Below are 13496 nucleotides of genomic sequence, written 5' to 3' on the forward strand. Positions count from 1 at the left end.
GAATCGATGAACATTGTTGAATTCTTCATATCAAAAAAAACTCGGTATGGAACCCAGAAGAAAAGAAAAAAAAAATTTACAAATGAAAAAAAAGTGTAGAGGATGTTACTCCGATTTATATGTTTTTTTGTTTGTTTGTGAAAGCCAATGCAATTCGACTCGAATGGAAATGAAATGAATGGGATGCAGAACAACAAACAAACATGATTTTTTCCCTTGAAATGTAATATGAATATTTTTTTTTGTTTGAATGAAAAGAAGAAGAGAAAATATATTTGTATTATTGAAATGATGATGATGATCAAAAAAAAAGTAAAACTGATGAACTGGACTGATTCAATATTGAATTGATACGGAGAGAATATTCTTGTTGTATTTTTTTCGAAGGGAATTCTTTTCATTTCAAAGAATGGAAAACGTGAATAATGAAGAATAATACCAATGTGCAAATAGTGAAAATGAAGAAGAAAAACAAAATTAATACACAGTGTTGATGATCATCATCATCATCATTATGCGCATACTAAATTTTTTTTTCATCGGAAATTTTTCGATAAAGTTTTTTCAGAAATTTTTTTTTTCATTATTTTTTCACTTTATTGAGTTGTTTGTTTGTTTGTAATCCAAGTTTTTAATAATTTTTTTCCGTGAAAAAACACAATACATTAACAACAACAACAAGAGATAATATTGAATGATGGAAATGAGCCAAATAATAATTTTCAATTTCAACTTTTTGTTTTTTTTGGGCCAAATTAAGCACAAAGATGTTTGATGAAACAAGTGAAAAAAGTTTTTTTTGCCTTATTTGAATATTGGAAATTTTTTTTTCTTAGAAAAAAAATTCATTTTTTCAAAGAAATGTTTCCAGAAAATTTCTTCCAAAAATATTTTTCCCCATTAAAAAAACTCATGATCATCATAATAAGACGTCAAAACATCAAAGGCCAAACATATTTTGACAGGAATTTTTTTTTCTTTGTTTTGAAAAAATAAAATAAAAACAAAAAACCTTTTTGACAAGTAAATTTTCCATTTTTTTCATAGATGTTGTTCAATGGATCGAATAAATGAATGGATGGATGGCCATTTTCAATATTTTCAGGAAATTTTACCGAAAACAAAGAAAAAACTACAATATTTACTTATCGTTAGTTTAGTTTAGTTATTATTATTGTTTTATGATGATGATCATCATTGAAATGGGAGAAAAATTTTTTTTCTTTAAAACTTTTTTCTCTCTTCTTGAGTACTATTCATGAAAAAAATGTGAACCCAACAAAGAAGAATAGGAAATGTGAAATGTGAAACAACATTGAAAATGAATGAATGCAAGAGGGAAAGGGAAGAGAAAAAATATAATGATTTCGTGACAATTTTCATATTTTTCTTCTGTTTTTCCATCATCATTTTCTTGAAATGTTTTTATTTCATTTTTTTGTTTTGTTTTCGAAAAGTATGTTCCCTACAAAAGTAAGGACAGGTTATAAGGAAAGGGCACTGTTTGAACTTTGAAACGAATCTGAACTTTTTCTGGAGTATCATTTTTATTCCAACCAATTGATTCTTAATGTCTCTTGTCTTTTGGTTATTTATTTATTTTATTCTATTTTTTGCAAAACAGAAAAATCGATAGAGAATAGACAAAAGTAAAGTGTGTCGAATGAATCTTCAAAGTAACACAACTGTAACTTTTGACAATCGATGATTCGTATCGAATCAAATCAAAAGAAAATGAATGCAATTTTAACTACAATAAGCAAATATAAAAAACAAATAAACCTTAATAAGTAAGAAGATGAAGAAGAAAAAAATTGTCTTATAATCAAACAATGATGATTATGATGATAATAATAAATATTTAATGTTGGAAAAATTATGCTTGTGGAAAATGTTTTTTTTAGCCAAAAGATTCATCAATATATTTATAATATTTGATTGAGATATGAAGAATTATTGGAAAAAGAAACAAAAAAAAATGTAATAAAAAATATAATAATTGTAATAACGTTATTACAAATATATCGTCGTCATTATTATTTGCTAAACATTCATATATTTATATTATTACGTTTTCAAATCAAGATACATTTCCAACATAATGTATATACATAGAATTTTCATGTTGTTGTTGCTGTTGTTGTCAATCACAATCATCACACATAAGATTAGAAAAAGAAACAATTGAATAGAGAAACTATGATGTAACGAAAACAAAACAAAACCGAACCGAACATTATATTGTGAATCAGTCACACAGATGTAAATAAGTGTCCAATTCATTCTTGTTTGAAGAGAATTTGAAAAAGAAAGAAAATGTAGAGAATATTATTGTTATTTGAAAATCAAAAGCATACACGAACATCACATAGAAAGATATGATATTGTTGTTATTGTTGTCATTCTTATGGATTCTTCAACAACAACAACAATTTTTCTTTTTTGTCACTAACAAATCCATCCATTTTTTGAATCATTTCAATTCCATTTTCAAAATGTATCCAGGCACGAAGAATAGTGAAAAAAAAATTCACTAAGAATTTCGCTCCATTCAAATACACAGTGTGTATACTTGAGATATATTGTGATATTTGTATGGTGTCATTGCATCCTATTAATAATAATAACATAGTAATGATAATCATCATCAAAATTTCCTATATGGACTCTTATGGGCTCTCTATTCTTTTTCATTTGACAATGATGATTACTTTGAACAACAACAACAATTGTTACAATTGTGAAGCCAACAAATGCAAACGAAAAAAAAATGAAAATGAAATTCCAATTTTATTTAGTTGTTGAGTGAGAGAGATAGAGTGGATATAAATGCCATGAAAAAGTTTCATTTGGATACACAACAAAAAAATAAATTCATAATACTCATTTCACATTATGCTTTGTTTGTTTGGTTGGTTGTTGAGGATTCTCTCTCTCTCTCGCTTTGTATTAAATGAATCGTATCGCTGTTGTTGTTGGATATAATTTTCATGAATGAAAATCAAAGATAGTCATCAAAATCATCCAACACAACACCAGTACAATGAGCATTTGCCGAGCAACAATGAAATCGAAAAAATTTCCATGGAAAACTATGAATAACATTCAGGAAATTTTTTTTGGAAACAAAAAATTCCAGGAATTTTTATTCAATCAATCGAAATGCATTTTGGGTGCAAAAAACATCATTTGTAAAGTGGGAAAAACAATAATTTTTTTGACAAATAAATTTTCATTGATTTACCTCTTTCACTTAATCTTAATTGAAAACGATTAATTTCAATCTAATTAACAATTGACTGATTTAAAACTGGTGTTAATTTCGTTTCCAATGAAATAGTTTTGTGAAATTTTTCCGGGAATTTTTTTTCGGAAAGATTTTCTTTTCTTGAGCAAAAAAGCGAGAACCGAAATTCGCTTGATAAAGTCATTTTCCAAATACCAGAAAAAATTAAATCACAAAAAAATGCTAATAATTCAAATGAATGAAACGCACATTAAAATAAAGCGCAAAAAAATAACAAAATATGACAATTCAAACAAACATGAAAAGACTAGCTAAGATTCCAAAATCTTCTGGTAGAGAAAATAAATCGATTTGATCATGACAATAACACATACACCAAACATGAACACTGATCATTTGATTGCAAACGGCAATCATAAATTAAATGTGTATGTGCAAAAAAAAAGATAATAACATTACAGTATTGATGATCTTTTGAAATGAAATAAAATAATAATAATAGCTATGGATAGAGAAAGAAAGAGAGATAATAAATTACAAAGAAAAAGTTATCATTAAGTTAAATTATCATCATTGTTTTTTTTTGTTTAGTAATTTGTTGAAATGAAAATTCTTGAAGTTGATAGGAAGTTAAGAAGTTAAAAGAGAGAAAAGTGTTAATAACTAACCATTATCATTATCATCATCCTTTTTCATTTTCAAAATAACACCCAAAATTTGACTGTTTAGCTAGTAAATGAGTTTTATCGTCGTCAGAATCGATCAATTTTTCTTCTGTGAAATTTTGAACGTCAAGAATCGAATCATATCAATTAGATATCATTCCATCATCATCAGTATTTGATGATAATCATCAATGTTTCCGGAAAAATTCTCTCACTTTTTCATTTCTCTATTAAATTTTTTTAGAACAAGTGAAAAAAATCTAATGGAAAAATGAAATTTTTGGTAGCAAAAAAAACAAATCAAAAATTCAATAAGAAAATTTTTTTATAAGTAAAAAAATGTATTGGTTGTCTGCCGAATTGGCAAATTGTATGTTTTTTTTCTTTTTTCAAGCAAAATCCCAGATGAATTGATTGGCATCATCATCATCATTTGTCGTATTTGTCAGGCAAGAAAAACAGCTTCTCTAACAAGAATTTCTCTATCACCATCATGTGATAAGATTGAGAAAACGAGAAAGACCTTTATTTTAATTATCATTAGGCCTAAGGAAAATATATAAATGTTCGAGCAACAAAGATAACAACCAAAAGAAAGAAATAATAAGAAAAAATTAGGCAAAAACAAAAAGGAAACACTAGCGATTCATTAAATGATGGAAAATTAATTGGGTAAGATATCCAAAAGAAAAAAAAACCTGGAAATTCATTTCATTGAATGTGTTTCGAGTAGAAATAGTCGTTTGGTTGTTTGATGATAACTTTATTTCAATTTGTCATTGAGTTTCTCGTTGAAATTTTTCCAATCAACTAAATTAAAAGGAAAAAACAAATCTACGTGGTTGATTTTTTTTCCATAAAATCGATTTAGTCGATATAGCTGGAAAAAAATCAATTTCCGGACAATTTTTGGCTTTCATCATCATTTATGATGACCGAATTTTGTTTTTCGTTCATCACTTATCAATCATCATCACACCGAGAGAATCGACAAATTCACACTTCAAATGCCCACAAACAACTTGTATGGATACAAGATTAAAAATGTAGATTATCATAGAGATAAATTAGCCTGAAAACAACGACGAAAAAGATATTTTCTTTTGCCAATTTATTCAAAACGGTTAAGGGCTTAATTAATGAAATGAATTTCAGTTGGCAGCAGCAGAACGAAAAATCCGGATTAGGTAACGTTCAGCAAAAGAAGCAGATTTTGTTTGAATTTTGAATAAATTCAGTTTTTTTTTGACAATAATCATTATTCGGAAAATTTCAAAAAAAACCATACAATCAGGTATGGAACTTTGTAAAAAAAACATTCAAATTTCGGATGATCAAAGTAAAGCGATAAAAAATAAACGATTTTTTTACCCTTGAAATGAACATTCATCATTTCGGGAAAATTTCTCGAGAAAAAAAACAGAAAATATTATTACTGCTACAGGCATCACATTATTTTGATTAACAAAACTAAGATTGAAACAAAAAATTTACTCCTTACTGCGAGATTCTAATTATGTAATAACTATTTAGAAAAATCGGTAGAAAATTTACAAACTTAAATTATACAGATCATATGGAATTTGAATAATTTTTCAATAATTTTACGGTTGTTTATAAAAATATACCGGCAATAAGGTAAGGTTAATTGAAAAATTATACGAAAAAAAACTTACCTTGGTTCCATTAACGAATCGGACGGTGAAAATTGTGGATTATTCAAATTGTTTTGATGTACAATATCTGTTCATTTCAATCAAAAAATTGAATTAGAATTTTAAATTATGATTTTTTTTTTTAAAGCATAAAACATACAAGTTTTAACAAGCAAAACACCGGTAGATTCGATTGTTTGATAACCATTTGTAGCTTCACATTTATAATAACCAGAATCATGAGTATCCAAACGTTTAATAACCAAACGTGAACGTATACGATCAGGTTGTATTTTCGTGGATTTTGTTGTCAATTTCCCGGGTTCAATTTCAATAGGTGCTTCATTTTTATACCAATAAACTTTCAGTTTTGGCTGGCCACTAAATTCACATTTCAAACGAACATCATCACCATTTTCTTTAGTTAAATTTGTTAATGATTTTTCTATACGTAGATAATATTGTGTGCCATTATTTTCCGCTGAAACATTACCAGAATTTGATGATAATGATGGTGATGGCGTTGATGAATGTTCTTGATTATTGTCATCACTATATGCGAGGTAAGAAAAAGTTTAGTTTCATAAGAAGAAGAATTTGATGTAAAACAAAGTACTTACTATAATAAATCATCATTTAAATCAAAATCATCATCTAAATCTTCTGGATCAGCTTCATCAATATCGACAGCCGGTTCCGGTGGTGACAGTATAACATCATCAGCATGGAAAACTAATAATAATTTTGGAAAATGAAAAAAAAATTTTGATTAATAATTTATTATAAAGCTAACGAACGAACGAATGGGAAAAAAATTGAAACGCGAAATGAAAAAAGCTGCTCGCTGCTGCTATTCAAGTAATGATGATGTAGCTTGAAGCCAACGATCAAAAAACAACCAAGAGAAAAAAAATTTGTCATTTTTTTCATCAATAAATGAAAAATGTAAATAGCTTCTAGGTTCCTATAGGGAAACATCATGGCAAACATCACATTCACTAATTGATTGAGTAATTTCAAGCAAAAAAAATTCAGAAGATTCTTTTTTTTTGCCATCATCAATTCAGTTAATTGAAGAAGAGAGAAAATCAAACACTGATTCATATCATCATCAATTCGATACATATGATTGCTGTGTTTCACTATACAGTTGTGTGAAAAGGTAACCCAAATGAATGAATGGAAAAAAATTCTTGTTGTTTTTTGTTTCAATCATTCACATTCATTGATAGATTTGGTAAATATTTGTTGTAAATTCTGTGCTTCAAAAAAAATTCAAGTATGAAAATTATTATTATTATTAGTTTTTTTTTGTCAAACAAACAAACAAACCAAACAAACATAACGAATTCTTGTGTTTGTTTGAGTTCAATCCACTTGACACAAACATGATGATGTAAACTAACCCATAGCTATAGCATTATTGATAATTGGCTTGATTAGTGAAAATGTGTGTGTTTGCACAATATGGTGATGATGAAAATAAAACAAACCTATAGGAGAACATGGTTCGTTGTGACAAACTTGATGGTGGTGATTTTCAATAAATTTTTTTTCCTATATTTGTTTGTTTTCTTCTTCATTTTCTAACAAGATTTTTTTCTCCAAGTTTGTAAAAAAAATAATCATTTCTGCCTGTCTGACAATTATTGCTGTAAATGAAATCAATATGAACAGGGCGTGTGTGAGGGGGTTATGAATGTTTTTCATGTGAATGAATGACGCCCGTCCATGTTTTTTTACGATTATGATTATGACAAGGATTTTTTTCGGTTTGTTTTCATTCATTCAATTCAATCATATCCATTGGTTCAGTCCATTTTTTTCAATCAATCGTAATCATCATCATTGTTTAATGTTTATCGATTTTTTTGTATTTTGTCAAACAAAACACATGCAGAAAATGAAAAACAAACATTGTAAGTTGTTACCATCATTGTTGAAAATGATTGAAAATCGCAAAAACTAAATTAGAAAAAAAAATTTTGGTTTTTTTTCTCCATAATGAAAAAAAACAAGTGTCATACAAATACAAACAAACAAATAATTTGATGAAACAAATTACCGAACGAGAGGAAAAAAACTTGTAATAACTTTTTCTTTTTTGTTCTGTTTTCATTCGGAAAACCAACACATTTGATACAATTAAAACAAGAAGTACATACACAAATCGATTACATTGTCGTTGTTGGATTGATCCATTCGCAGAAATGAAAAAAGATTATGTTAATTTTTTGTTTCCAGAAAAGCCTTCGAGGCAAACATTTTTGTGAAATAATCAAACATGAATTATCAAAATAATGTCACAACAAGAGCAGCTGTGGCTGATTTTTGTATCAAAAATTTGGGAAAAAAAGGTTTCATTTTTTCCAATTGGTTACATTCAAATATTTGAATTGGAATTCGATTAAGGTCATCGTCATTGAATGATGATTGAAGTGAAAATTTCGGGTGAAAAAAAAATCTTTGATTGAAATCCTTCAATGATGATGATGATAAACTTTATCTTTGTCCAAACAGAACCCAGAAAGTAGAGTGGAGCGATTGAAAAACAACGATGGTTTAGTCCAGTTTAGTCAGTGCTTCAAACAAATCATCATCATCGAATAGTTTTTTGAATGACAGAAATGAATGGAACACAAGACACGTGAATCAGCGATTCCGATTGAATTTGTATTGATGGCGTGTGTCATTCAATGAATCGATAAAATTTTTTTTTTGGAAAATAAAGAGCTAATTTGTGTTCGGATTGTGTGTGTGTGTGTGTGTGTGTGATACAACCGGATTTCAAATCATTCGTATTTGTGATTTTGATTTGATTCAAAAAAAAAAAAAAAACAAAAGTGGATCATTTTTCTCAGAATAACGATGATGATGTCACTCTCTTCAAATTTGAATTGTTTGTTTTCTACATCTACCCTGATAACAGGGAAATTCGCTCCATTTTGTGAATTTTAATTATTCCATCTGGAATAGTGAGAAATTTTTTTGCATTTTCTCTGAGTCATCATCATCATTATTGAGAATCGAAAATTGATAATGTTTCTCTAATAACTACTTTTTCTGTAATAATAAACTTAAATAACTTGACTGGATTCGCTGGCAAAAAATGGATAATAATAATATTCATAGTAAAAATAACTAAGAAATTCCTAAATAATAATCTGATTTGACATTTACCATCATTATCATCAATGAAATGTTATTATTATGACATGAATGAATGAATTTAGTAAAAAAAATGGACCCAGATTGCAAATTATGAGAATCTCTTTTTATAAGCTTAAATTCGAATTCGATGAATATGTGTGGGAAAGAACTACATTAAATTATGTCAAACATGAAATGAAATAATGTTAGTTATTTACAAAAATTGAATGAAAAGAATAAACCCATTTTCAGTGTGGAAATTCTCCATCACCATTCAATTTAATTGAATATTTTTTTTTGTTGGGAAGATTTTTGATCCAATTTCACTTTTTTCCATCTTTCAGTATTTACGAAATGATGATGATGATGAGTCAACCGGACATAAATTATGAAGTGCATTTCACAGCACGGTAACATCATTTTATTATGGTGATGTGTAGGATGAAGAATATATGGGAATAACACGTGTGGTACGTGCTAAAATTGCCTATTATTATTATTATTATTAGCTTTTTTTCCTCTTCTGACAGAATAAAACAAACAAATAAGCTAATTCAAATTACTTTAGTAATGAAAATGTGAAAATGTTCGTTTTTTCGGTTCATTGCATAGCACCGGTTATATGGGAATTTTCGTTTGAAAAACCCGTGGACCCGAAATCAAAGAATATTCGTTCGGACCATTTTCGAATGACTCATACATGATTCTGGGTGGAAATTGGTCAATTTTGTTTCGTTTTATCATACCCAAATGTGTAATGAAATGAATTAAAATTTATGGTTAATATCATTTGGTCATCGTAGTAAATTGCCCTTAGACATTCAAAATAAAAAAAATGACGATGAATCATACAAGGGGAAAAATCATTGTTATTTCGAATTTCGAATAAAGAATTTCGTTTTTTTTTCATCAGAAACAAAAATTTCCATTTTCACAATATGGGTATTATCTAATATTTTTTTTAAAGGAAACAAATTTAAATTTCAAAATTTCTGGGCCCAAACTTTTTATATTCATTTTGAATAAATATAGGTAAATAACAAGTGACAAGTATGAAATTATCATAAATGTTAATAGCGAGGAAGAAGAAGATACTACTTTTTTTTGTGAATGGAATTGAATAACATCATCATCACCATCATGAGAGAATTTGATTGACAAGCACGCGACACTTACCAAAATGAATAAATGTAAAAAGGGAATAATATTCTTCAAATAGTGAATCAAAATAGTGATTTTGAAAAAAACGAAGATGATTTTCACTTTGAAATGTGAATGCAAACAGAATTTGCATATTTTGCTAATTTTTTTCTCTGTTGTTGTTCCTGACACCCAAGAATTCGTTTCACCTCTACACAAATAAATCCTGAAAACAAACTGAAAATACCCAAAATTGGCCAAAAATTGAAACATTAGAATTGGCAAGATGAATGAATGAATGAATTTCTGGCAAACAAAAAAACTACTTGGAAAGAAAAGAATCGAGACGCCATGTCAGCATAAATAAATAAATAATTGTAGCATCCAACCGAGAAAATGAAAAAGATTTCCTTATGAATGCAGATATTCTTTTGCATTCATTTCAGTTCGATTTCTGCGAAATAAAAGTTGTGGAAACAAAAACGAAAAAAATAAAGAAATTTTTTTCGAAAAAAAAATCCATTTAACCGAGATGATGAATCAAGCAATGGAATGCAAAGAAGTTTGTCAGGAAAAAATAAAAAAATAAATTTTTCATTTGTCAGCATCATCTTGTCGATTGAGGAATTTCTGAATTTACAAAAAGAATTTATCACAAAACAAACATCGATTATTTTGCTGACCATCATCAGACAAACAATAATGCTTGTCAAAAATCATTCAAAAGTTTTTTGTTTTGTTTTGGAGAAAACTTTAACACTGCATTATATTTTCAATGTCAAAAAATTATATCACATAGAGAAAGCGGAAAACTAGATAATTGACATTGACATTGAGTACACACAAACACAAACACAAACACAACAAGTTGAAAAAGAATTAGAAGTTTTATACAAATTCAAATCAAAGTCCAATTCATTGTTGTTGTTGTTGTTAAACAAATCAAATTAAATTCCAATTTCCCTGTTTGAAAGTGAATGGTTGAATCCAGAACAACAATACAGAATTCGAAAATGGTTCACGAAATTCCAGAAAAGAATTCAATGGTTCAGCCAGTAAATAATGATATGAATAACAACAGGAATACTTTATCAGTAAGTCGATTAAGAATAATGATAATATTTTTCCATTATAATGTGATTCTGAAAATTGTAGAAAACAACGAAATTTGGATCAAATACAAAAAAAAACCGAATTCACCAATGCAAATGGAAATGGTCAACATAAACAAACAAACATTCAAGGATTATTCGTTCCATTGAACTGTAAATTTTTTGAACATTTCAAAAATGGACAAAAAGAATTGATGTTAGTAAATCCTCAATATCTCTGCATTCCAAGAGATAACACAATAAAACTACATTATATTTTTTTGAAGAGAAAAAATACAGAAATTATGTTTTTGTCATAAAAAACAGCAAGATGTTTCATGCGAAAACATAATTAAAATGAAGAAAAAATTTCTGATTTGATTTTGTGAATTTTTGAAAATAGTGATGTAAATGACATGTTTGAATTTTTCATTTTCTTTCGTTATTAAGAACTTAGATAAACAAAAACAAAAAACATAGCGGATGTTTTCGCCTTATTCTTGATCGGCCGGATAACTTAATCTTTTGTTTGTTTGATTTTAGCTTCCCCAAAAAAAACGAAAATCATCATCATCATAAGTTAAAATAGGCTTCGGATACAAACACAATATGAGTCATCATCATATAAAAATGACCCAAAAACACGTGATACACGCTATTTCACGATGTGCGCGCGTGTTTTTCAACTATTTCAAATACAAAAAATTGCCCCAACGCTTTGTTTGTTCGTACAAAACGTTTTTTCCAAGTTGAGTTTATCAAACACATTTTTTGTTCAATCGCTTTAGGATGACATGAAATGAATGAATGAATCCCAAATTCATAATATCCATAAATTATTAAACATCAAACAAACAAGAAAGAGAAAAAAACTATTAAGAAATGTTTTTTCAATATATTTTCTGGAAAATAACAAAACAAATATAAGGAGGGGTCGATGGTTAACGCATCGTTTACCGTTATATAACCAATGAACAAATAAATTTGACAATAAAGCTCACAAACAGAAACATATATCGCGAGCTATAAAATTTAAATTTATTAGTACAGTTTTTCCTTCAAATCGTTGCTCTAATCACAGACAAAACGTTTTTTTCAACAAAAAAAATTGAATTTTCGGAAAAACGTTTTTTTTCTTCTAATAAATTTACGAGAAAAAAAACAACAGAAAATCTATTTGGGAACATTAAACTAAATCAAGTGAAACCATATTACCAGATTGAACATCCAAAAATCAGAACAACACACATTAACATTGCCAATGAAAAAATGAATGGAAAAAAAGGGTTAACAAAAAAAGAAATTTTAATCATCATTATCATATGAAATCTATCTATCTATGTGTATAATGTGTCAAATAAATCAACCGATTAATTTGAATGTTTTGGGAAAAATTTAAACCCTTTTTTTCATTCAGTATGATGATGATCATGGCCATCATAATCATAATCATCATCATAGGTGTTTGTTTGCTTGGCTGATGTCATAGACAAGGTGATTATCATGGAGAAATCTCAGGATTTATTGTCTAAATGTGAAACTTTTTTCATTTTCAATCCAGATTTATTTGACAGCAAAGATGATGAGAAAAAAAACAACGTTTTAGCAATTAAATGTGTCATGTGTGTAATGATAATGAACATCCAAAATCAATTTTCAATGATTAACATTAATCATGATCAATCAAAAAAGATTATCATTCAACAACGGAAACGTTCGATTTCGTTTTCGGACATGGAAAAAATAAGTAACCACAAATTCAATTTTGATTTGAAATGAATATTTTTTTTTCTTATGAACAAACTTTCGATGATCGATGATTGTCCAATTCTCAATCAATTTGGATTCCATTTTTGAACTAGATCCATAATTGAAGATCAAATATCAAGGACAGAAACAGAAATTTTGCAAAAGAAAAAGTCGAGTTCAATGGCAAAATGACATTTGAGAAACATCAGACACAAAACATCTGAATGCAGTAAAACTTTTTTTAAAAAACAGGAAAAATGAATGAATAAATGTTTAGCACCATCGTTTATTGTTATACAATTTGGCCATTGAATGAAGCAAAAAAAAATTGACTTTTTTTTATTGTCAAAATTCATTCAAAAATTTTCTGCATTTTAAGTTTTGCAACTTGAAAATGATTCACCCGAACAAAAAGAAGAAGAAGAAGAAGAAATAAGAGATGTTTAAGCAAAACCGATTGGCCAGAATAATTGAATCCAACACAATGTACATTGTATGGAAATGAAAGGCTACACTTTTATGCCAAAATGAATGTCGAAAGAGGCATTTTCTCCTTCATTGTGTTTCGGCAAAAAAACGAAAGAAAAGAAAGAAAGATTCATATTTTTTAAATGGCACAATGAAAATGAATGGAATGAAAAAAAAGTTTAACTTAATTAATTTCCAGAAAGAAATTTTCATTTTTCCAAAGAAAAAATGAAAATGAAAAAACTGTAGCTAGGTGATAAAGTTCAGCTAACTAATTAGAATTCTTAGCATTAAAGCATCCGATAGACGAGAAATAAACTTTCTTTTTGTA

General features: G+C 27.8%; 1 protein-coding gene across 2 annotated transcripts in view; it reads right to left on the reverse strand.

The window, feature by feature from the left end:
• The window catches only part of LOC113794744 (tyrosine-protein kinase transmembrane receptor Ror-like), a 68169-nt gene that overhangs the window by 26904 nt on the left and 27769 nt on the right, over window positions 1-13496 (reverse strand). Inside the window, exons 1-4 of one of the 2 annotated variants that reach the window (XM_075822027.1) lie at window positions 6974-6992; window positions 6188-6299; window positions 5728-6119; window positions 5589-5655 (exon numbers count right to left, since the gene is read on the reverse strand). In XM_075822027.1, coding sequence (XP_075678142.1) covers window positions 5589-5655; window positions 5728-6119; window positions 6188-6299; window positions 6974-6977 — 575 coding nt within the window. In that variant the 5' untranslated portion in view covers window positions 6978-6992. Of the gene's footprint in view, window positions 1-5588; window positions 5656-5727; window positions 6120-6187; window positions 6300-6973; window positions 6993-13496 lie in introns of those variants that run through there. The other variant, XM_075822026.1, reaches the window with a different exon arrangement.

Source organism: Dermatophagoides pteronyssinus, unplaced genomic scaffold, assembly GCF_027571235.1.
Source record: "Dermatophagoides pteronyssinus isolate colony J.1.1.1.1 unplaced genomic scaffold, Derpt_VIB-CSIC_2022.12 sq0014, whole genome shotgun sequence".
In the NCBI taxonomy this organism is placed as follows: domain Eukaryota; kingdom Metazoa; phylum Arthropoda; class Arachnida; order Sarcoptiformes; family Pyroglyphidae; genus Dermatophagoides; species Dermatophagoides pteronyssinus.